At 40.2% G+C, this 26070-nt stretch overlaps 2 protein-coding genes across 4 annotated transcripts in view; one reads left to right on the top strand and one right to left on the bottom strand.

Annotated features, from left to right (window-relative positions):
* KIF4A (kinesin family member 4A) overlaps positions 1 to 22510 on the bottom strand; it is a 131950-nt gene extending 109440 nt beyond the window's left edge. The window contains exons 1-7 of one of the 2 annotated variants that reach the window (XM_015127630.3): positions 22356 to 22510; positions 21928 to 22068; positions 21699 to 21813; positions 15412 to 15602; positions 12435 to 12524; positions 9270 to 9436; positions 8938 to 9032 (exon numbers count right to left, since the gene is read on the bottom strand). In XM_015127630.3, coding sequence (XP_014983116.1) covers positions 8938 to 9032; positions 9270 to 9436; positions 12435 to 12524; positions 15412 to 15602; positions 21699 to 21813; positions 21928 to 22047 — 778 coding nt within the window. In that variant the 5' untranslated portion in view covers positions 22048 to 22068; positions 22356 to 22510. Of the gene's footprint in view, positions 1 to 8937; positions 9033 to 9269; positions 9437 to 12434; positions 12525 to 15411; positions 15603 to 21698; positions 21814 to 21927; positions 22250 to 22355 lie in introns of both variants that reach the window. The other variant, XM_077988029.1, reaches the window with a different exon arrangement.
* A 67-nt stretch (positions 22511 to 22577) lies between these two features.
* Positions 22578 to 25909, top strand: PDZD11 (PDZ domain containing 11). Of its 2 annotated transcripts, XM_077988034.1 has the most exons (8): positions 22578 to 22645; positions 22912 to 22987; positions 23154 to 23253; positions 24003 to 24086; positions 24343 to 24399; positions 24688 to 24786; positions 25175 to 25235; positions 25391 to 25909. In XM_077988034.1, exons 3-8 carry the CDS (start codon positions 23167 to 23169, stop codon positions 25423 to 25425), a joined length of 423 nt encoding a protein of 140 aa, XP_077844160.1. In that variant the 5' UTR covers positions 22578 to 22645; positions 22912 to 22987; positions 23154 to 23166; the 3' UTR covers positions 25426 to 25909. The 2 variants fall into 2 exon arrangements, with proteins under 2 accessions (XP_077844160.1, XP_014983107.1); XM_015127621.3 differs by lacking the exon at positions 22912 to 22987.
* Positions 25910 to 26070: the final 161 nt, after the last annotated feature.

The raw sequence follows: 26070 nt of genomic DNA, 5'->3' as shown, positions 1-26070 counted from the left end.
GTGATTTGTTTCAAATAATATCAGAGGGAGAAAGTGGGCGTTATATAGACGAAACAAGACTGGTCATAAATTAGTCATTGTTGAAACTGCATGACAGGTATATTAGGGGAGGCATTCATTATACCATCCTGACCTCTTTGGTATATGCTTGAAAAGCTTTTTTAAAAAAGAGAAGAAAAGAAGTAAACTCAGCTTTCAACCTCAAGAAGCAGTAAAAAGAACATAAAACAAAACAAAATAAAACAACTTAGGAAGAACTCAGTAATAGAGTAATAGTAAAAATTGGAAAACGGTAGAGTTAATTTGTCAAATGTGATAGAAAAAATAGAGAAGATACATAAACAATTGAAATGAAAGTAGAGACATACCTACAGATACAGAGATTAAAACTACAAAGTAAATCTATTTGCAATATTATATTATTAAATTTGACAATCAGACAAAATGAATAATCTTCTTTTTCTTCTTCTTCTTTTTTTTTTTTTTGGACAGGGTCTCACTCTGTCACCCAGGTTGGAGTGCTGTGGTGCGATCTTGGCTCACTGCAGCCTCGGCCTCCTGGGCTCAATTGATCCTTCACCTCAGTCCCCCGAGTAGCCAGGACTACAGATATGTGTCACCTTGCCTGGCTAATTTTTTATTTTTTGCAGAGACAGGGATCTTACTATATTGCTCAGGCTGGTCTCCAACTCCTGGGCTCAAGTGATCCTCCTGCCTAGGCCTCCCAAAGTGCTGAGATTATAGGTGTCAGCCTCCGTGCCTGGCCAAAATGAACAATTTTCTAAGAAAATATAAATGACCAGAATTGGCTCAAGATATAGAAAATCAAATCTCGAAGAAACCTTCAAAGATAATTTCTGTGTTATATCAACTGTACCAGAGCATACAAAAAATGTAAAAAACTGGAACTCTCATACATTGCTGGGGTGTAAAATGATACAAACCATGTTAGAGAACTGTTAGGCACTTTCTCATAAAGTTAAACACAACGCTTGCCCTCTTCTATTCCTAGGTATTTATCCAAGTGAAATGGAAACATATGTTCACAAAAAGACCTGTATACAAATGTTCAGAGTAGCTTTATACATAATAGCTAAAAATTTGAGATAACCTAAATTCCCAACAATAGGAGAATAGAAAAACAAATAGTGGTATAATCATAGAATTGAATACTACTCAGCAATACAAAGGAAAATCACTAATCAAAGCAAGAACATGAACAAATCTCAAAAAACACTATGTTGAGCAAAAGAATCTAGGCACGCGCACACACACACACACACACACACACAACCATTTTGAGATCTCATTGTAATGAAGTCTAAGAACATGCAAAATTAATCTATGGTGACAGAAGTCAGAAAGTCGTTGCTGGAAGTGGAATGGGGGAAGAATGGATTGACTGGAAAGGGGCACAAGGGAAGTTTCTGGGAAGATGGAATTGTTTTATATGATATTTTTGGTGGTAGATATATGAATGTATATAACTACCAAAACTCAACAAACTAAGCATTTAAGGTATGTGCATTTTACTGTATATAAATTTTTTGTTTGTTTTTGAGACAGTCTCACTCTGTCACCCAGCCTAGAGTACAGTGGCGTGATCTTGGCTCATTGCAACCTCCGTCTTGTAGGTTCAAGCAAATCTTGTGCCTCAGCCACCAGAGTAGCTGGGACTACAGGCATGTGCCACCATGCTCCGCTAATTTTTGGATTTTTAGTAGACACAGGGTTTTGCCACGCTGGCCAGGCTGGTCTCAAACTCCTGGCCTCAAGTGATCTGCCCTTCTCGACCTCTCCAAGTGTTGGGATTACAGGCATGAGTCACTGTGCCAGGCCAATTGTATATAAATTTTACTTCAAGAAATAATATATTGAAAAAGGTAACTACATGAGGTGATTGATATGCTAATTAGCTTGACTGTGGTAATCATTTCACAAATTATGCATATATCAAAGTATCACATTGTCTAAACATTTACAATTTCTGTTTGTCAATTATACCTCAAGAAGGCTGAAAAAGAAAAAAAAGCTATTGCTCCCTAAGTAGCCAATTTTATACATTAAAAAACAGAAAAAATATGTAAGAAGAAATACACACACAAGGCATGAATGAAAAAGATCAATAAAGTTAAAAAATGAGACTGAGGAAAATATATGCAATATATGTAACTAAGGCTTAATATCCAGAATATATAAACAATTCCTACAAATCAACAAGAAAAATACAACATGAAAGAAGAAAAAATAAGCAAAGGGTATGAACATGTAATTCATAGAAATGGAAAGAGAAATAGCCAATAACATGCAATATTCAAGACAGGCAAAACTAAAAAGGTCAATAATATCTAATATTGTCAGTAGTATAGAAAAACATCATCATTTTTTGTAGGTAGAGTGGATAAAGAGGCAGACATTTTGGTGTGCAATATTTAATAGTATTTACTCAAACGTGTATGCCCTTCAATCTAACAATTCCTCTTCCAGGTACATAACAGAGAATACTCTCACATGTTTATCATGTACAAGGCTATACAGTGAGGCATCAATTTCCAATAGCCAGAAATTGGAAAACTGAAATGTCAACCAAAATAGGAATAAACAAGGTAGACTCTATACTGTGGAATCCTATGTAACAGTTTTTTAAATGAAGTAGACTTATACACATGGGATACAAAAAAGATCTCAGGTCAGGCGCGGTGGCTCACACCTGTAATCCTAGCACTTTGGGAGGCTGAGGCAGGCAGATTGCTTGAGCTCAGGAGTTCGAGACTAGCCTGGGCAACACAGTGAAAGCCCATCTCTACTAAAATACAAAAAATTAGCCAGACATGGCAGCATGTGCCTGTAGTCCCACCTACTCGGGAGGCTGAGGCAGGAGAATTGCTTGAACCCAGGAGGCAGAGGTTGCAGTGAGCCGGGAGGCTGAGGCAGGAGAATTGCTTGAACCCAGGAGGCAGAGGTTGCAGTGAGCCGAGATCATGCCACTGCACTCCAGCCTGGGTGACAGAGTGAGACTGCATCTCTTAAAAAAAAAAACAAACAAAACTCAAAGTTGTATCACGAAGAGATAAAAGCAAGTTGAAAAACAATATGTGTAGCATGATGACATTTATCTTTAAAAACACAGAAACACCAATAAAAAACATATGTATACATGAAAAAATCTTGAATGATACCCACCAGTCAGATGAAAGTGTTCACCTCTGGATTAGGACTGGGTGGTAAATCAAGGTAGATTTTATCTTCATCTGTATTGTTTGTATTTTTATACGAGAATCTATTCATGTATTACTTGTATAATTGAAAGGAAATAAATAAATTAGGCAATGCCCAAACATTTCAAGGTATATAAAAACTATATTACTATATGTACACATACACATATGCACAGAAAAACATCTGGTGAAGATAAACATCAAACTTAATAATCATGGTTAAACAAAAGCCTAGCCAAGAGCTTAAAAGGTCTGGGAAATGAGGTATCATGGGAGGAAGTGGGGATTAAAAAGTTCAGATATATTTCTAAAGGTCTAGAAAGTTGTCTGAACGTATAGGGCTGTCCACATGCTCAGGAAAGGCCTAAAAAGCCCTAAATTTTGCATCTTTGGCTGACTTTGAGACTCTGTTCAAGCAGTGAAGGCTAAAGCAGAGTTGTAAGTACCTGAGTGTTGAAGGCATGCCCAAACACAGACACAAAGCTCTTGGCAAATGCTGGAAGATTTATAGGTTCAAGGCATTTAAGTAACTGAGACCAGTCATCAAGTAACCACTAAATTAACTGAGAAGACACTTCTGTGATGGCAAACTACAGGGAATCCAGTTTACAGAATCAGTCCAGGAAAGTCACTAAACAAACAAAAACAAGTAAGATTTATCCTAGGAATACAAGGTTGGTTTAACATTCAAAAATCAATTAATGCAGTACACCATATCAATAGACTAAAGAACAAAAATAATGTGATCACATCAATAGATGACAAAAAAGCATTCAACAAATACCCATTCATGATAAAAACACTTAACAAACTAGGTGTACAAGGGAACTTCCTCAACCTGGTAGGGCACCTATGAAGAACGAAGACTGAATGCTTGTCCCTTAAGATCAGGAACAAAACAACATTCATTCTCACCACTTTTATTCACCGTTGTGAATAAAACGCTTCTAGCCAGGACAAGTAGGCAAGAAAAAGAAATAAAGGCATCCAGACTAGAAAGAAAGAAGTAAAAGTATCTCTATTCACAGGTGATATGATCTTGTACATAGAAATCCTAAAGCATCTATTTAAAAAACTATTAGAACTAGCAAGTTCTGCAAGTTTGCAGATACAAGATCTACAAAACTCAATAAACAAATTGAAAATGAAATTAAGGAAACAATTGCATTTACAATAGCATTGGAAAGGATAAAATACTTAGTAATAAATTTAACAAAAGAAGTGTAAAACTTATACTCTGAAAATTAAAAAAAATAATTATCAAAACATATTTAAAAAGAATTAAATAAAAAGAAAGATACTCCAAGCACAGTGGCTCATGCCTATAAACCAGCACTTTGGGAGATAAAGGCAGGAAGATCGCCTGAGGCCAGGCATTCAAGACCAGCCTGGGCAAGAAAGTGAAACCCACATCTACAAAAAAAAAAAAAAAAAAAAAAATTAAAAATTAACCAAGAGTAGTGGTACATGCCTATAGTCCCAGTTACTTGGGAGGCTGAGATAGGAAGATTGCTTGAGCCTGGGAGGTTGAAGCTGCAGCCATTGCTTTCCAACCTGGGAAACAGAGCGAGATCCTGTCGCTAAAAAAAAGAAAAAGAGGCCGGGCACGGTGGCTCACACCTATAATCCCAGCACTTTGGAAGGCCAAGGCTGGTGGATCACTTGAGGTTAGGAGTTTGAGACCAGCCTGGCCAATATGATGAAGTTCCATCTCTACTAAAAATACAAAAATCAGCCAGGCATAGTGGCATGTGCCTGTAGTCCCAGGTACTTACTTGGGAGGCTAAGGCAGGAGAATAGCTTGATCCTGGGAAGCAGAGGTTGCAGTGAGTCGAAATCACGCCACTGCACTCCACCCTGGGAGACAGAGTGAGACTGTCTCAAAAATAAAATAAAATAAAATAAAATAAAATAAAGATAAAAATTAAAAATTTGAAAAAATTTGAAAAAGAAAAAGAAAGACATCTGATGTTCATACATTTGAAAGACTTAATATTGTTAAGATGGCAATACTTCCCAAGTGGATCCACAGATTCAGCGAAATCTCTATAAAAATCCCAGCTGGCTTCTTTGCAGAAATTGACACGTTGAACCTAATATTCATATGGAAATGAAAGGGACCCAGAATAGCCAATACAATCTTGAACAAGAACAAAGTTGGAGGACTCACACTTCCCAATTTCAAAACTTACCACAAAGCTACAGTATGAAGACATAAGGCGTAAGGCATACAGATCAAAGGAATAGAGACCAGTTGCTTCTTGACAAGTATGCCAAGACAATTCAATGGGAGAAAGGATAGTCTTTTCTTTTTTTTTTTTTTTTTTTTTGAGACGGAGTCTCGCTCTGTCGCCCAGGCTGGAGTGCAGTGGCGCGATCTCGGCTCACTGCAAGCTCCGCCTCCCGGGTTCACGCCATTCTCCTGCCTCAGCCTCCCGAGTAGCTGGGACTACAGGCGCCCACAACCGCGCCCGGCTAATTTTTTGTATTTTTAGTAGAGACGGGGTTTCACCGTGGTCTCGATCTCCTGACCTTGTGATCCGCCCGCCTCGGCCTCCCAAAGTGCTGGGATTACAGGTGTGAGCCACCGCGCCCGGCTGATAGTCTTTTCAACAAACGATGCTGGGATAACTGTATATACAGATGCAAAAGATTGAAACTGGACCACTCTTCACATCATATGCAAAAATTAACTCAAAATGGGTCAAAGCCTAAATGTGATATGAAAGGGCATTCTTCCAAAAGATATATAAATTGCCCATGACCACATGAAACAATGTTCAACATCATTAGCCATTGGTGAAATATAAATAAAAACCACAATGAGATACCACTTTGTACCCACTAGGATAGCTATAATTAAAAAGGCATAATAACAAGCAAATCTGATGGCCCAGGATTTTGAAAAATAAATAAGTAACAAGTGAAAATGTGGAGATACTGGAACCCTTATATATTGCTGGTGAGAACATAAAATGATGTTGTTGTTTTGAAAAACAGTGTGATGGCAGTTCTTCAAAAGGTTAAACATGGAGTGACCATATGACCCAGTAATTCCACTCATAGGTATACACTCAAGAGAAATGAAAACAGGTCTACAGAAAAACTTATACACAAATGTTCATTGCAGCATTATTCATAATAACCCAAAATGAAAACAACCCAAATGTCTATCAAGGGATGAATGGATAAATAAAAACATGGTATTTCCATACAATGGAAGATTGTTTGGCAATAAAACAGAATTAAGTACTGATACATGCTACAATATGGATGAACTGTGACATTACGCTATGTGAAAGAAGCCAGTCACAAAAGACCATATATTGTATAATTCCATTTATATGAAATGCCCAGAATAGGCAAATCAGCAGAGACAGAGGATTGGTTATTGCCTAGGATGAGAGGTGAGGAACATATACTGGGGGGAAATAAGGAGTGAATGCTAATGGGTATGGATTTCTTTTTGAGGTGATGAAAATATTCTACAATTTATTGTGGTGATGGTTATACAACTCCTTGTGAATATACTAAAAATCAGTGAATTGTATACTTTAAAAGGGTGAGTGCTATGGTACGTTAGTTATATAATTATATCTTCTATTTTTAAAAAAAAATTAGACAGAGTTACCATATGACCTAGCAATTCCATTCCTAGGTATATACCCAAGAGAAATGAAAACATTTGTCCACATGAAAATTTACACACACAAGTTCATAACAGAGAAAACTGGATATGACTGATGAATGAACAACCATAATGTGGCATATCCATACAATGGAATATTGTTCAGTAATAAAAAGAAATGAGGCCGGGTATGGTGGCTCACGCCTGTAATCCCAGCACTTTGGGAGGCCGAGGCGGGTGGATCACTTGAGGTCTGGAGTTCAAGACCAGCCTGGCCAACATGGTGAATGAAACCCCATCTCTGCTAAAAAATACAAAAATTAGCCAGGCATAGTGGCACATGCTTGTAACCCCAGCTATGGGAGGCTGAGGCAGTAGAATTGCTTGAACCTGGAAGATGGAGGTTGCGGTGAGCCAAGATCGTGCCACTGCACTCCAGCCTGGGCAACAGAGTGAGACTCTCTCTCTCTCTCCAAAAAAAAAAGGTATGAAGTACTGATATATGATGCAACATGGATGAACCTTGAAAATCTTAGGTTAAGCCAGTCACAAAAGACAATATATTGTATGATTACATTTATATGAAATGTAGGTTAAGTGGTTGCCTAGGGCCAGGGAAGGGGGTAGGAATGGGGAGTGATTGCTAATGAATATGGGGCTTCTCCTTGGGATGATAAAATGTTCTAAAATTAGACTATGATGATGATTGTACAACTGTGAATATACTAAAATCCACTGATACGTATAGTTTAAATGGGTAATGTTATAGTATGTAAATTATATCTCAATAAAGCTGTTAAATAAAACAACTTGGAACTGAACACCTAAAAGAAGATAAAGAAAGCATAACAGCCTTTAAAAATAGTCTTAGCAAAGCTAAATCTCAAGTGCAAACATAGAACAAAAAGGGTACTTTGAATGACACTCAGAACAAAAAGCTGAATAAGGAAGAAACAGGTCTGCACTCAGTGGCAGCAGTATAATAATGATAAATGATAGAAGTAAAATTCCTCGATTACTATTTTTCCTTCTGCCTTCTCAGTTCCCAAGAGAGAAATGAAGCTCAATATGAGTAAAGAGGTAGTAAGCGTAAACCCAACTGCTTTAATAAGAGTTCAAATATCTTGGACCAGATGAATTATAGCTAAGGGAACAGAGAGTAATTTCAAATGAGACTGCTGAAGCTATGTCAACGACCTTTGACGAATCACAAAGAAATATGTTCCAGAAGACTGGGCAGATGCAATTTCAATTTTCAAAACAGGGATAAAAGTTAATTCCATAAATTACCAACAGTGGGTTTGATATAAGTCTAGAGTGGATTATTACAGAGACAGCATGCAAGAGCCTAGAAACAGAAGAATAAGCACTAGAAGCCAACCTTGAATTCACCAAGAAAAAGCACTTTAGGCTAAAAACCCTTATTTCTTTTTTGTATTGTTACTAAGCTGGTAGCTATGAGAAATACAGTAGATACGGTATATCTGGATTTAGCAAGGCATCTGATGAACTATTTTATGATATCCTTAAGAACAAAATTGAGATATATGAGCTGGATGTTAATTTTTATTAGACAGATTAATAATCACTTGAAGATCATTCCCAAGGCATGCAGATTACCAGGTCACTATCATGTTAGAAGAAGGTTTCTAATAACATACATCACAGGGTTCTTCTAGCCTTAGGAATTTCATCACTTTTCAAATTCAACAACTCGAATAAAGGCATGGAAATTGTGCTGAGGTTTATATGTGACAACATCTGGAAGAGATGGTGAATACTTAAATGAAAGAATCAGGATACTGATTTTAATTATAAATAGTTGGGGTAAAACAAAACAAACTAAAACTAAAACTAAAACTTGCCTGGACCAGATGAAATCAAACCAAGGGCCAGATCCAAATCTCATACCTGAATTAGAGAATGAGTGCAAGGGAAAGAAACAATTTTTCACTATTTCTAAAGTCAGCCTCAAATCTAAATCGTAGTTACTGTTAGAATGTGATCTCAAATCCCAGTCGAAACACCACCAATACCAACAAGAGTACTAGAACTGTTTATCTACAACTGTGACCTTAATTACTCTCTTACCCTCTTTTAGACGATCCCCTTCAGCCTTGGTTTTCTTCTGTCTTTCTGATCCAGCAAGGTCTACAAGATGCAGCTTGGAGCGAAAGCTGCTATTCCTGTGATAATGAAAGGAAGACACAGTGAGAATGGTACACAAGCTTGAGACTAGCTGAGTATCAAAGCTGACCTGTCAGCTCTCGTCTTCTTTCAAGTCAGTCAAAGTGGCTCCATTAGTCACTCGTGCTCACAATACTGATGTCTGACGATTTGCCAAATCAATTGAAGCAGCAGCCTAATGTTTAACCTTAATAGAACTAATACTAAAAATCTTGACTCTTTAAATTGTAACTTACTTGTCACTTTTCTTTCTTTGCTCTATGGAGATTGTAAAGATGGCATGAGATCGGGACGACTGGGAGTTCATAGCCGTGGAGGCCACAGTCCTAGAGTTGTTGCCCTGCTCCAAACAGGAAACAGTATCCAAGGCAACTAAAACAGTCTTCTCAGTGAGTCCCACAATCTAATTGCAAGAAAGAGAAAATTCCCTTATGATTTATACTTCAAATGCTTGGTCAGAAATATACGGATTTCTGGTTTAAAAAATGCCTTGATGCTCTAGTAGAACCTCAAATAGAACAGTCATGGTGATAAGAACTGCTTTAACTAGCAACTCTGTGAAGATAGCTGGAAACCAAGGTCTCCAATCTTCCTTAGGAACTTCAGAAACAATGGTGCCAGTCAATACTGGAGCTAGAAAAGATCTCAAGATTTTAGGGTAGTAACGGCTATGTGCCTTCCAAGGAACCCCAAGTGAAGTTAATTTTGGTCCCAAGGAGAGCAAGTACAGCACAAACAGTGATGGCATTTCTCTTTGTTACCTTCACCTCTATCTGACCCCATGCTCCTCTCTGTACCTCTCATTCATTTTAAACCTCATTTTCACTAGAGGAAATAGCATGGTACAGTTTCCACCGGATTAGGAAGCCAGGAAAACAGGGCCCCAGGCTTAGTACTGTATTTACCTGGGAGAACTTATACAAGTTGAATCTCTTGGAGCCTCTGAGGTGATTGGACTAGAGGCTTATGAACTCTTTTCTAGCTCCAATATGCTATAATTTTATTACTTCATAGCTCCCAAACTTACTTCTGTGGCCCTAATTTCTAGTCTTTTATTTCTAATGATCTACTACTTATACTCTGAAATCAGTCAATTATAAACCAAATTCATCTTCTTCCCACAAACACTAATTCTCTCTACTATAATACTTCTCCATTTCTATTAATCTTGTCTCATAGTCTCAAAAACTCACATCGCCTTCAACTCCTCCCACTCCTCCATATCCTGTCTATCACCAACTACTAGTCATTCTCCTTTTGAATCCATCACTTCCTTTTCCTTTATACATCTACTTGCCTAGTTCAGGCCCATATTACTTCACACCTAAAAAATAAGCAACAGTTTCCCCAACTGGTCTTCCTCATCCTAGTCTTTCTCCTTTTCAATCCATTTCTGTTTGGTTTCCTAAAATGTCACCAACCTACTAAGCCCTGTGCTAGATAATGAAGATACAAAGAGATTTCCAAGTACTCCCCTGACCTCCAGGTTAGGGTGAATTCCTTATAAGAATGAATTCACATATCACTTGTAACAGAGTTGGAGAGATACACACATAAGATAAAAACTTCGTAAAAGTAGCCATAGTAATCCCTCACTCAGAAGTTTTACATAGTTTATATATGGTTCACAGGGATAGAAACTAAGCTCTTTAGCCCGGCTTCATAATCTGGTCCTAACATATCCCCTGTTACTTCTCAGCCCAAATCCTCTAATTCAGACAGACTTGTGTAGTCTTATTACCCTCAGGTGTATATTTTCTGCTTTCCTGCTAAAGCTATTCCTTACCATAAGAATATCCTTGTTTATTTTCTCTACCATTTAAAGCCTATCCATGTCATCTGAAGAGTGTTTACAAACTCGTCCTTACCAATTTGTGTCAGGAACTTATACTTCCCTGTATTGCAAATCTCACCTCAAACAACTCTTAGGACTTAATTCCTGCCTTAACATGGGGCACATAAAAGATCTTGAAACAGGGTCAAGTGCTGGCTCAGTACAATAGCATGTATTTTGTCCAGATTTCTTTCTTTTTTTTTTTTTTTTTTTTTTGAGATGGAGTCTGGCTCTCTCGCCCAGGCTGGAGTGCAGTGGCGCGATCTCGGCTCACTGCAAGCTCCGCCTCCCGGGTTCACGCCATTCTCCTGCCTCAGCCTCCCGAGTAGCTGGGACTACAGGCGCCCACAACCGCGCCCGGCTAATTTTTTGTATTTTTAGTAGAGACGGGGTTTCACCGTGGTCTCGATCTCCTGACCTTGTGATCCGCCCGCCTCGGCCTCCCAAAGTGCTGGGATTACAGGCGTGAGCCACCGCGCCCGGCCTTGTCCAGATTTCTTATCCTCACTATCCAAATCATCTTTGTATATTCCAAGCTCATCAGGGCTGATCCTTTAAACCTTGCATTAGTAGCTGGCTAACAACTTAATGCCCCAGAAAAAAAAAATCAGCAGCACAGGCACCTGCCCCTCACTGGTACCCCAAATCTTCAACTTTCTTTTTTTCTTTGTGCAAGGGAAGAAGGGAAGGAGGAGTAAGATATTATTCCAAGTTTTCTCGAAGTACTACCTAGTCTCTTCTACTTCCAGCCTCTGATTTTCCGACTCCTGAATACTCAAGCTCTGCCTGTTTTCAACACTGACTTCTGGATCTGGCTCACTCCCACATAGGAAACTCTCAATTTTGCCTCACATTTTCTGTTCAGTTCTAGCTCCTCATCTTGCATCTATACCATCTAACAGAAGATTCTCAAATAAGCTATCTCTTCTTCCTATGATACTTACATGTTTTAAAAATTATATATTGTTTAACTTTTCAATTTTAAAAATATCATCCCAAAGCCCAGCACAATGTCTATTACAGTGCTGTCCAATCGAATTTTCTATTGGATATAGATATGTTCAATCATATCCATGCATTAGTAGCTGGCTAACAATGACCCAGAAGAAAATACATGAATATGTTCTGCATCTATCTGTGCTCTCCAATATGGTTACCACTAGCCATATGTAGCTATCAAGCACTTGATATGTGGCTAGTGTGCCTGAGGAACTGAATTTTTAAAATTTTATTCCATTTTAATTTGTTTAAATTTAAATAGTCACTTGTGGCTAGTGGCTAACATACTGGACTGCTCAGCCTTAGAACTCTGTAAATAATATTTAGTTGATATTAGCATTCCTCTAGGTAACAGGAAGGTGACAAAACTGAATGTGAGTCCTTCCTTGCTCCCCCACAAGAGCTCCCATCTAGAAATTTTAGATTAACAAAGGGACTTAGGACCACACAAAACCTGACTCAGATGATAGTAGTCATTTAAAACCACAGTGGCAGATAAAAGGGATGTGAACTTTAGTATTATAATTGCCAAAATTTTTTAATAACATCAAATGAGAGACAAACACACCTTTATGCCTTCCTTAGGATCCTCCCGTATATTTATTTGAGCTTTCTCACGAGATGGGCATAGAAGATCCAAAATTTCTTCATTGTAAATCTGATATTGTTGAAAATAAAGTGGCAAAAACAAGATGTTAACAGTGGTAATCTCTGGGTGGTGAGATCATAGGTAATTTTTAAAATTATTTGTGACTTTCTACATTTAAAAATTTGTTCATAATGAACATGTATTACTTGTAGAATTAAGAAAAGGACCGTAACCCTATAGGTAATCACTTGATGTTTTATAAGAATGAATTCACATATCACTTGTAGCAAAATTGAGATTGCTTTTTATTATTATTATACTTTAAGTTCTAGGGTACATGTGCACAACATGCAGGTTTGTTACATACGTATACATGTGCCATGTTGGTGTGCTGCACCCATTAACTCGTCATTTACATTAGGTGTATCTCCTAATGCTATCCCTCCCCACTTCCTCCACCCCACGACAGGCCCCAGTGTGTGATGTTCCCCTTCCTATGTCCAAGTGTTCTCATTATTCAATTCCCACCTATGAGTGAGAACGTGCAGTATCTGGTTTTTTGTCCTTGCGATAGTTTGCTCAGAATGATGGTTTCCAGCTTCATCCATGTCCCTACAAAGGACATGAACTCATCCTTTTTTATGGCTGCATAGTATTGCATGGTGTATATGTGCCACATTTTCTTAATCCAGTCAATCATTGATGGACATTTGGGTTGGTTCCAAGTCTTTGCTATTGTGAATAGTGCTGCAATAAACATACGTGTGCATGTGTCTTTATAGCAGCATGATTTATAATCCTTTGGGTATATACCCAGTAATGGGATGGCTGGGTCAAATGGTATTTCTAGTTCTAGATCCTTGAGGAATCGCCACACTGTCTCCCACAATGGTTGAACTAGTTTACACTCCCACCAACAGTGTAAAAGTGTTCCTATTTCTCCACATCCTCTCTCTTAAGACAGAGTCTCTTAGGAACAGCAGACACATGAAAAGTTACATGGCAACACAAATTCAGTTCTTTGATGGCATCATAATAGCATTACATTAACCCATTTTGTTAAAATATGAATAACAGGTACATAGATGGGGGTGGATGGAAAAGGAAGAAGTGGTAGCTAATATTTCAACAGGAAACAGAATTGTAAGTACTTACAACAGTGTTTAGCACATATAAGCACTACATTTGTTTGCTATTACAGCTATTGCTATTATTTAACATATCATGATCTGGAGTTATTTTGATACTCAATTATGTTGGCCACAACTAGGTTAATCAAGAGACTTGAGAAGGCTAATCTAGCTGAGCACAGTCACTCACGCCTATAAACCCAGCACTTTGGGAAGCCAAAATGGGAGGATCACTTGAACTCAGGGGTCCATCACCAGCCTGGGCAACATAGTGAGACCCTGTCTCTACAAAAATTTAAAAATTAGCCAGGCGAAGTGGCATGCGCTTGTAGTCCCAGCTGCTTGGAAGGCTGAGGTGGGGTGGGAGGATCGCTTGAGCAGGAGCTGGAGGCCCCAGTGAGCTATGATTCTGCCACTGCACTCCAACCTGTGAGAAAGTGGGACCCTTTCTCAAAATAAATAAATAAATACAATTAAAAACTGCCTTTAAGGTCTCACTCTGGGGCTCAAGCAATCCTTCTACCCTGCCTCAGCCTCCTGAGCAGCTGGGACTGCAGGCGTGCACCACCTCGCCTGGCTAATCTTTAAATTTTTTTGTAGAGACAAGATCTCACTGTGTTGCCAAGGCTGGTCTCAGACCCCTGGGTTGAAGCGATCCTCCCGCCCTGGCCTCCCAAAGTGCTGGGATTACAGGCATGAACCACCAGGCCTGGCCAAGAAGGCTAATCTTAATGATGTAATCCTCTGTCTTCCAGTTCTACATCTCTTTACCTGTTAGCATGTTGAGATTGAACTTCAGGATAAAGTATTCACATACAATTTATAATTGCATGCTTAAATTATATAAGTTTAATTATTACCCCCTAAAGGATAAGACATCACTGCTATGGAACCAACTAGCTAGCTTCCCAGAAGCCATCAAGTTCTCTAAACATGTGTTTTTGGTGTTATGAAGTTAGATATAATCGGCCAGTCAACAACTATACTAATATACACTAGAACACAAACTCCCATAAGGGCTAGAATTTTTGTTTTGTTCACTGATATATACCAAGTACCTCATATACCCAAGTGCCCAGAATTGGGCCTGGCACATGGTAGGTTCTCAATAAATATCTGTTTACACACTCTATCACCACTTATACAGTTCAATATTTCAGCTGGTTTTTATAACATTCTTCATGAGGCAACAGCATTATCATTTAAGTCTCAAACAGTAAAGGGAAATCAAACACTCTTCTGCAGACTCTACAGGTAATCAGTAACAGAGGCTAAAATCCTATCTGCCAGGCGTGGTGGCTCATGCCTGTAATCTGAGCACTTTGGGAGGCCGAGGCGGGCGGATCATGAGGTCAGGAGATCAAGACCATCCTGGCTAACACAGTGAAACCCCGTCTCTACTAAAAATACAAAAAATTAGCTGGGTGTGGTGGTAGGCGCCTGTAGTCCCAGCTACTCGGGAGGATGAGGCAGGAGAATGGCATGAACCCGGGAGGCAGAGCTTGCAGTGAGCTGAGATCACACCACTGCACTCCAGCCTGGGCAACAGAGCGAGACTCCGTCTCAAAAAAAAAAAAAGAATTCCTATCATCCTTTTATATGGCAATGCCAATTCCTCCAACAATCAAATTAAACAGACTATTCTAACACCAAGGAAAGAACTGGGTGGGTGGGAGCCAGATCCAACTGAGTCAGTAAGTTTTCTCTATCAATTCATTAAAATGCAACTTACTAATTTGAGTCATGTCAGGAAAAACCTGATTTGGATTTATTTTTCGACCCACAGACAATTTCGAATTCAGAATAATTAAACGTAAATTGCTTACCTCTAAGTAAGACACTTTCAGAGTAAATTCAAAGTCACTCTTTTTATCAATTTCTTTGAAGAGCAGTTGTATTACCCTAGGAATAACCCCAACTGTTGGTTCATTCTCTTGCTCTGCAGTGTATGCACCTCCCATCGAATAGGTTTTTCCAGAGCCAGTCTGCCCATAGGCCAGGACCGTTGCATTATATCCTGGCAAAATAGATGTCACATGCATAGTGGTGTTTAAACATTTTCATCTTATCAATATACTCCATTTCCTTCAGCAATTATTTGTAATAAAACTGAGATTGCTCTCTTAATACAGTCTCTTAAGAATGGCAGACACAAAGAAAAGTTCTATGGGTACCATGACCTTGCACTACTCAAAATAAGCAAAAAACAAACACAGAAAAACAAAACAAAACCCAACCCTAAAATGTGTCCCCCTAGTGATAGCCCTTAGAAGCTAGGAAATCAAACACTTAAAGATATGACTGACTAAATGAAGGTGGCCAAGCCACTGTCAAAAGTCATTTGGAGCTTGAAAATTCTGTCTTCCTACCTTCTGAACTCTCAGAATGCATCTGGACCATATTATCAGGCTCCTTACAGAAATATCATCATTTAAGCATAATTCAATGTGATATATGTCCTTTGCTTTTATTGAGAATTGATAAAGACTCATCCATTCAGGAGCCAGGTTCTGTGACTCATGCCTGTAATCCCAGCACTTTGGGAGGCTGAGGCAAGTAGACTGCTTTAGCTCAGGAGTTTAACATTAGACTGGGCAACATGGTGAAACCCCGTCTTTACTAAAAATACAAAAACTAGCAGGGCATGGTGGCGGGTGCCTACAATCCCAGCTACTTTGGAGGCTGACACAGGACAATCACCTGACCCTGGGAGGCAGAGGTTACAGCGAGCCTTGGTCAAGCCACTGCACTCCAGCCTAGGTGACAGAGCGAGACCCTGTCTCAAAAAAAAAAAAAAAAAAAAGAATCATTTATTCAAAGATGTTCACAATATAGTTAACTGAAAAAAGAAGCTTAAAAATAATTGTTAAATATCAGTGTATGGACAGGAAAAGTTCAAAAGTATATGCATTATTAACATTTTGATGTTTACCTCTGAGAAACAGGATGGTAAATTTTTTTTTTTTTTGAGATGCAGTCTCGCTGTGTCACCCAGGCTGGAGTGCAGTGGCGCGATCTCAGCTCACTGCAACCTCCACCTCCCAGTTCAAGCAATTCTCCTGCCTCGGCCTCCCGAGTAGCTGGGATTATAGGCGCACACCACCATGCTCAGCTAATTTTTTGTATTTTTAGTAGAGATGGGGTTTCACTGTGTTAGCCAGGATGGTGTTGATCTCCTGACCTTGTGATCCTCCCAGCTCGGCCTCCCAAAGTGCTGGGATTACAGGTGTGAGCCACCGCACCAAGCCATAGGATGGTAAATATTTTGTGTTTTCTTTTCCCCCATTTGTATTTTTTAAATTATTAAATAGAAGGCACTATTGAACAGAGGCTTTTTCGTTATCACTTATGTTAACAGTACTGTCTGCAGAAAGACCCATAAAGTATGTTTCTGTTTGAGTTTATTGGCCAGGCGTGGTGGCTCACGTCTTTAATCCCAGCACTCTGGGTGGCCAAGGCGGGCAGATCACTTGAGGTCAGAGTTTGAAACCAGCCTGGCCAACATGGCAAAACCCTGTCTGTACTAAAAACACAAAAATTAGCTGGGTGTAATGGTGGTGCCTGTGGTCCCAGCTACTGGGGAGGCTGAGGCAGGAGAATTGCTTGAACTCAGGAGGCGGAGGTTACAGTGAACCGAGATCACGCCACTGCACTTCAGCCTGGGCCACCGAGGGAGATTCAGTTTCAATAAAAAGTATATTTCTGTTTGGGCTTAGTTCTGGTAAAAATGTTTATTTTGTAGATTAGTTTTTATATTTTCTCTTGTCAGATAATCCAAATTACTAGTTACTCAGCACTCCCTCTCCCCATTTTTTTGAGACAAGGTCTCACTCTGTCACCCAGCCTGGAGCGCAGTGTGTGCAATCACAGCTCCGCCTCCCAGGCCCAAGTGATCCTCCCACCTGAGCCTCCAGGAGAGTTAGGACTACAGGCACGCGCCACTACGCCCAGCTAATTTTTTTGTATTTTTTGGTAGAGACGAGTTTCGCCATGTTGGCCAGGCTGGTCTCGAACTCCTGACCTCAAGTGATCTGCCCACCTCAGCCTCCCATAGTACTGAGATTACAGGTTTGAGCGACCATGCCCGGTGGGCATTTTCGTTTTATCCCATAAATTCAAAGTTTAGATTGAAGCTAGAGGAAGATAAACAACTGTAGCAAGATTTTATAAAGAAACAATTAGACAATAGATAGGTTATTCTCACTTTAACTTCAAATGTTACAGTCGTGTGCCATATAATAGCATTTCAATCATGTGGAATGTATTTACGATGGTGAAAAATTCCTGTTGCTTCTTGACTTAGCCATTATAACACTGCAGTGCAACATGTTACATGTTTGTGTTGATGCTGGGGTAAAGAAACCTACTTCACTGCAGGTCATATAAAAGTATAGCACATCTAACTATGTACAGTATGTAATGCTTTATAATAATAAATGATTGTTACTAGTTTATGTGTTTAGTATACTATACCATACTTTTTATCATTTTAAGAGTATACTCCTACTTATGATAAATAAAGTTAACTGTAAAACAGCCTCAGGCAGGTCCTTCAGGAGGTATTCCAGAAGAAGATATTGTTGTCATAGGAAATGACAGCTCTATGGATGTTAGTGTCCCTGAAGACTTTCCAGTAGGACAAGACGTGGAGGTGGAAGACAGTGATATTGAAGATCCTGGCCCTGGGTGGGCCTAGGCTAACGTGCATGTTTGGGTCTTAAACAAAAAGTTTAAAAAGTAAAAAAATATATTTTTTTTTAAAAAAGAAAAAAGCATACAGAATAAAGATGCAAAGAGTGAAAATGTTTATTCAGCTGTGCAATGTATTCGTGTTTAAAGCTAAGCATTATTACAAATAAGTCAAAAAGATTAAAAAAATTAAAGTTTATAAAGTAAGAAAGTTATAAGCAGCTAAGGTTAATTTATTATTGAAGAGAGAAAAAATGTTTAATAAATTTAGTGTAACCTAAGTATCCAGTGTTTATAAAGCCCACAGTAGTATACAATAACGTCTTAGGCCCTTACATTCACTCACCACTCATCACTGACACACTCAGAGCAACTTCCAGTCCTGCAAGCTCCATTCACGGTAAGTGTCCTATACAGGTGTACCAGCTTTTACCTTTCATATTGTATTTTTACTTCACCTTTTCTATGTTTAGATCACAAATATTTTCCACGGTGTTACAAGTGCCTACAGTATTCAGTACAGTAACATGCTTTGCAGGTTTGTAGCCTAGGAGCAGTAGGCTCAGGTGTATAGGAGGCTATACTATCTAGGTTTGTATACATGCACTCTACGATGTTCATACAATGACAAAACCGCCCAATAATGCACTTCTCAGAAGGTATCCCTGTCATTAACTGATGCATGATTATAACTTGCTACTTAATTGTACGGTAGTAGCTTCTAAAACTATAAGCATGGCACCTAAAAGGAACTACAAATCCAAATTTACTTCAAGGTGAAAAAAATAATGACCTTAGGAAAGTCTGTCGCTTATTAGTGTGGCAGACATGTTGTCAAGGAACACAAAGCAAGCTTTCTCTGTTAAATGATCATCATATTTTTGTCAAAGCTGTTATCTGCTATTTACCAAGATAATTTTGCAGTCTGAAGGAAAAAACCCTTTAAACGTTGAAACAATGTTTTAATCTAAATGAAAACTTTGAAGTTTTGAAAGAACTTGTTGGTCTAAATGAAAGATCATAAGAAGATGCTAAATTGAGATTTTCACTGTAATAGATCGCTGGTAGTAGCTGGCATGACTATGGGGCAAGAGAATAACATTTCATAATTTTCTGCAATACCACAGATATACGTAGATAGCAATAACTTGGGAAACGAGGTTTTAGTAGTTTTTACAAAATATTCAGGGCTCTGTGGTACCAGGAGTTCAGAGTACAAGAGGGTGCTGTGGAGCTGACTATAAAAAATATTGGCTTTGTTTTTGCAACCAAGGGCAATGTTAAGCAAACACATGTATATTGGAATCACTTTCTACTTTATGTTGCCTTTAAAGAACATAATTTAATTCTATCAGTTTCCCAAGTTAAGAATATAAAAGTAGAACTGTGGTGCTCTTACTAAGCTGTGGAGGGATAGCCTGAGGAATCTGACCAGACAGTGAAGGGTCTGAAAACCATATTGTTTCAGGAATGGCTAAAGGAAAGGCGGGGATAATTAAAGAGAAGAGAATTAGATAGAAACATTTAACGGTCTTCCAAATACTGTATGTAAAAAGGAAAAAGATTAACTTTATAGCGGAGAAGCCCAGCAGATTAACACCTTAATCAAATGATCAAAATGAACATCAGTAGTAATAGAATAAATCAAAATCATGTGCTGCCCAATAGGCTTCAGTGAGAAGAAAACAGCACCACTTCTGTGATATTCCTGCTAAAAGATACACAACTTGAATCTAATCATAAGTAAACACCAGACAAAACAATATTGAAAAACGGTTTACAAAATAATTGGCCTGTAATCTTCAAAGTGTCAAAATCATAAAAGTCAAAAAAAGACTAAAGAATGTCAAAATCATAAAAGTCAAAAAAAAGACTAAAGAACTGTTTTAGAATGGAGACTAAACAGACAGCAAAACTAAATAAAACATGTGATTTTGAACTAGATCTTTTTGCCATAAAATATTTACTGGGACAATTGGTGAAACTTCAATGGGGTTTCAGGAATAGATGGTAGTAATGTAGCAGTGCAAATTTTATTGTTTTGATGGCTGTATTGTGGTAACTTAGAAGAAAGTCCTTTTTTTGTAGGAAATATACACTAAAGTATGGGGGGTATCAGGCCAACAACTCATCTCAAATGGTTCAGAGAAAAAATGTTTTTTATGCTGTTCTTGCAACATTCCATACGTTTGAAATTATTGCATTAATATCTTAAAATTTTGAAACAAAAATTTCAATGTTCCCTGAGCCAATCATTAAACAAAAAAACGTGAAAAAATATGTGAATAGCTGTTGCCTGGAAGAAGGCTTCTAAAGGGATGAACTAACATCACCGGGTAGAACTTATCAGGAAGCAAATTTCATCTCAATATAAAGATCTTTATAACATAATTAGACTAGTCCAAAACCCAAATCTCAACTGGACTACCTGTGAGTCAGTGAGTTCCCTGTTAGACACTGGCAGTTCACCTAACAGATATTGTTAGAATGCATTTTTCTTTGGATGAAAAACAAACTAGATGATATACAAATGTCTCTTTCAACTTTAAGGCACTAGCATGCCATGATTCTTCTTCTTGTATATGAACCTCTGTTTTGAATCTTGAATAACCACTGTATTAGAATAATAATTAGACATCTCTCAGGCACTGCTCCCTTCTTTAGAACCCTGCTATGGTCTTCAACAGCATTAAAGACTTAGCTTCCGCAATAAAGATTATTAACTGGTCATAGTATTCAGAGGCTTTAGGAACTCCCCTTTTCCAGCTAAAAGAATTATACTCGTTATTCAAGACCTATCTCAAAGTTTTCCCACTCTGTGAATTTCACCCCAAATTCCCCAAGCAGAGTTAGAGTCATCCTTTTGTTTTTCATACCACTTTGTATGAGAGCAGAGCTACTTCTATAGGACTCACTCTGTTGTATATTTTTAACTTGAAAAATTTTTCTTCTAAAAGGTAAGTACAAAAAATTTAAAAATTTTTATATATTCAAAATAATTTATGTAATCATCTACCTCCATTCCTATTCCCTGGACTTTGAACTCCTTCGACTTTGAGGGCCTCGAAGCTATATTGTTTGTCACCTGAATCCCTCAACAAGCTTTGCAGTGCCTGAGCCTCAAGTAGGCTGGCACGCTTATCACCTTCAGCAACCACCACAGAGTTTATAATCTAATGAAGTTCCAGGATAAACACAAACATATACAAGTCAAAGATGAACAGAACCACATAGAGCAAATACAGAATAAAACTAGCTTCAAGGGTAGAGAGACTTTCACAAATGTTATTAGACTAAGGGCTTTTTGAAGTCACGTATCATGATTCATCCGTTCCTGTATTTGCAGCGCCCAAGCACAGTGCTTGGCACATCGTATATGCTCAAGGAATATATATGCTATGATCGAGGAATCAAATCGCCTCACCTTTAAATACACCTTTTATGAGTGGCGCCACTGCTGTATTGAAGACTTCTTCCTGTTCAGTAGAGGGATCAAACACAAAATCGTAGGTGAAGGATTTATCTGTACCAACCACCACCTAGAGAGAAGGCAAGGGACAAGGCGTAAGGGAAGAAATGAAAGGCAAGACCACACCCCTCGTTACCATTTGGCCCCAGCTGTTCAGACACAGGCTCTGGACTCTGCTACGCACCTGAGGCTCCCCGGGCACGAAGGAAAGGCACATCTGGCAGCCTTCGCTAATCTCTTTGGGGACCAGAGGGCGACAACGCAGCGCCACTCTTACAGGAATTCCCTTCACCTCTTCCTTCATGATCCTATCTCAGCACCGTCTCTGCGAGGGGGAAAAAGAAGGCTCGCTGATGAATGTTAGCAGGTCAGCAGGGGTGGGAGGGCGTCCTCCTCGGTTCCGACCCTTCTCAGCGGGAACACTGCCTTGGGAGATTCACTCTCCAGGACTTGGCCAGGGCTGGACCGTCCGTCAGCCCTGCACTCTAAAGAGAGTGCACGCGCGTCTGAAAGGCAAAGAAAAAACTCCAACGGGGACAGCGACAAAGAACCAAAGCCCTAGGGTACCGGGAAGAAACAGGTTCTGAGCTAAGGTGTGCCCCCGTAACTCACCAAACTAAATGTCCCTTCCCCGTTCTCCACGGGTCTCCAGCCGCCCTGTCCCAGACGGAGCTTTAACCGCCAAGTTTCAAATCCGTTCCGGAGACGCCAACCAATTGCAGTGCGGACTGCCGAGGGCGGAGCGCGCACGTCGGCGCGCGCAGGCCGGCGCGGTGGGAAGGGGAGGGTCAGTTTGTTGCACCCTGGCCCGGCCTCTTTTCCACCCTGCGGAGCATCCGCTTCCGGTTCCCAGACTGAATTGGCGGTGAGCGGAGTTTGAGCTCGCTGTGGACTGCCCACTGGTGAGGTGGTGCGGCGTTTATGCGGCCGAGAGCGCGGGACTCAGGCAGAATGTGGGGTGGGGACGTGGGAGGTGGCTGGTCAGGTGAAGGAAGGGTCGATCTGGGGACCCTACCATTACTAATCGCATCTAGGAAATGTGGGGCGGTGCCTTGCCCCGAGTCCCTGCGGATAGTTAACACTCGCTTGGGCTTCGAAAGTAGATCTTTTTAGACTCGACCCTGATTTCCTCTTCTCCAGGTTTAAGACGGTAACATCTGTTTTGCAGGATTGTTGTGAAAAATGAGGTCCTCTTTCTAGAGTACCTGGCAGGTTGCTTGGCATCCAGAAGATGTTTAGCTAAGTTAAGAGTTTTCTTCTTCCTTCCTGCTCTCCTCCAACCTTAACACCTAGATGTGGGCTGTGCCCGTAGACTGACTGCCTTGGAATGGGTTGGAGCTGCTTTCTGAAACTTGCTGGGCTGCTCTCCCTTTTGAACCACTTTTTGTCTGTTCTGATTCACTCTTCCAGGGCCTTGCCCGAGATGGACAGCCGGATTCCTTATGATGACTACCCGGTGGTTTTCTTGCCTGCCTATGAGAATCCTCCAGCATGGATTCCTCCTCATGAGGTGGGAACCATCTATATTCCTGAGTAGGAGATTTTTTCCCCCTGGGCATGAGATGATGCATGAAAGGTAGGATGGCAGGGTTAGAAGGCGACATGGAGAGTGCATCTTAGCACTTGTAGCCAGAAGACCCAGAAGCTGGATTCTGAGCAACAGGACCCATTGGGAACTTCTTTGTGGAAGCCTCCTGCTGGGGTCTATTCACACCGGTTAATTCTGGAAATTTGGAGCCTTCCTTTCCATACTGTTAAGAGGCGAAGGCCAGGCGCGGTAGCTCATGTCTGTAATCCCAGCACTTTGGGAGGCCGAGGCAGGCAGATCACATGAGGTTGGGAGTTCGAGACCAGCCTGACGAACATGGAGACACTCCGTCTCTACTAAAAATACAAAATTAGTCGGGCGTGGTGGCACATGCTTGTAATCTCAGCTACTAGGGAGGCTGAGGCAGGAGAATCGCTTGAATCTGGGAGGCGGAGGTTGCGGTGAGCCGAGATCAAGCCATTGCACTCCAGCCTGGGCAACAAGAGCAAAACTCCATCTCAAAAAAAAAAAAAAAAAAAGGTGGAGAAATGGGGAGCTACTGGGCTGTCCCAATGCTGTCCATCTGCTCATTTAGTCAGTGTTATCTGTTCTACTTAAATTAAGTCTATGACCTTTCCTTTTCCTGACTTCAGGGTGATTCATTAGTGATCCAAATGAAGGTAGGTATGAAGTAAGACTGGTAAAATTTCTGGGGTTGCTGTGTCTTGCAGAGGGTGCACCACCCAGACTACAACAATGAGTTGACCCAGTTTCTGCCCCGAACCATCACACTGAAGAAGCCTCCTGGAGCTCAGGTGAACTTATGAAACCTTATTCCAGGCTAGATTCATCCATACCAGAAATTGGCAGTGTTGCGGGGATGGATTGGAAAGCAGGTGCAGATGTGAGGAAACTTTCCTTCTTGTGGACAGAAAAGCTGAGATAACACTTCTACAACTTCTGACTTTCCTCTCAGGGACACACAAGCTGAGCTATTGCACGATGATGCTACTAGTTGTTCTTGTGTTTGTGGTCTCTATTGAGCCCCCATTCTGTGCTCTTGTCTTACAGTTGGGATTTAACATCCGAGGAGGAAAGGCCTCCCAGCTAGGCATCTTCATCTCCAAGGTATTTATGCCCAGTAGGCAATATGGATAGTTACCTCCCTTTGTTAAATTAACAGATTGCAGAACCCTAATGTCCCAAAGGCTGAGAGGATGACTCAGTGGATTCATAGAAGGGGTATAATGGAGACACCCCCTTTCCCACTTTAAACTTTTCATTTGGCAGGCCATCTGTCTGCATAGATTATCACAGAAAAACAATAGCACCTTACATTTGAATAGCACCGAATTTCACTGACAGTCTTCTGCAATTATCGCATCCCAATCACATGTATTCTCTCTTTACCAACAGGTAATTCCTGACTCTGATGCACATAGAGCAGGACTTCAGGAAGGGGACCAAGTTCTAGCTGTGAATGATGTGGATTTCCAAGATATTGAGCACAGCAAGGTGAGCACAGTACTTGGGCTGTGGTGCTGCAAGAAGCCATCTCAAATAGGACATATTGGACAGGAGTAGCCTCATCTGTAACTTAATAAGAAAGCATTTTGCTGGGCACTGTGGTACATGCCTGTAATCCCAGCTATTTAGGAGGCTGAGACGGGAGGATCACGTGAGCCCAGGAATTTAAGACCAGCCCAGGCAACACAGCAAGACCCTGTCTCAAAAAAAAAAAAAAAAAAAAAATAGAGAAAGTAAGCACCTCTCCTGGGGAAAGTACCAGAGGGAAGCAGCTATTAGTGATACAGAGGTTGGAGTGGCAAATCCCTTTCCCCATGTTACGATTCTGTCTTGGGTCATATCTCTTCATTTGTACAAGCTGCTGTGTTCCTTCCAGGCTGTTGAGATCCTGAAGACAGCTCGTGAAATCAGCATGCGTGTCCGCTTCTTTCCCTATAGTAAGTGCCACTTTTTTCACTTTCCTGACAGGGCCGTAAGTAAGAACTCTTTAAATACTGATAGCTAGAGGCCCTACAAGTTGGGGATAGGGAATCGGGAGCTCAAGTGTGAAGATAACCTGCTCTGTTCCTCCTTTTCTTCTTCTTTCCTTCAGATTACCATCGCCAAAAAGAGAGGACTGTGCACTAGAAAGTTGCAGCCCACAGCCCTTCATGTGAACTCTGCCATGACATGCTAACTAGACTTTAGGAGAGCCACTTCTATTTTCAGCCCCTCCCTGGAATAGTGAGTTGGGAGGATGGGGAGACAGCTAACCAACTGAATTACCCAAACTGTATTGCACTTTTAGTTCCCTAGTTTTCTAGGTGAGCTTCATTCCCTGAAAGGAGGATGATATCTAGGCATAACCTAGCCTGTGAGGAACCTAGTTAGGAAAGACAGCTGACATTTATTGAATACCATGTACTAGTCCCTTACATATGTCATATTTTAATTATAGAAATCAGTAGCAAAAAGAATCTTGGGGATTTTCCATCTGACTTCCCTGACCATCTTATCCCATCCTTGTACTACCAGAGGATTCATACACTTTTGAGACTCCAAAGAGACCCTGATTTCACCCCTTCCTCCTCCTAGCCTCTCCCCCAAAAAGTAAAACACAATGCTGAAGAAATATTGGTGTGGCTTTTGAATGTTACCAATTAGATGTAAAATGCTATTGAGGGAAGAAAAAGCTCTTCCAAAGAGAGGAGCCACTGGAAGGAACAGAGCAACACTAGACCTACCTTGCAACTACCTATGATGTCTGACCAGAACATTAGGGAGGCCGAGGAA

Source organism: Macaca mulatta, chromosome X, assembly GCF_049350105.2.
Source record: "Macaca mulatta isolate MMU2019108-1 chromosome X, T2T-MMU8v2.0, whole genome shotgun sequence".
Taxonomy (NCBI): Eukaryota; Metazoa; Chordata; class Mammalia; order Primates; family Cercopithecidae; genus Macaca; species Macaca mulatta.
The sequence above is the reverse complement of the archived record's forward strand: the minus strand, read 5'-3'. Positions and strand labels throughout refer to the sequence as shown.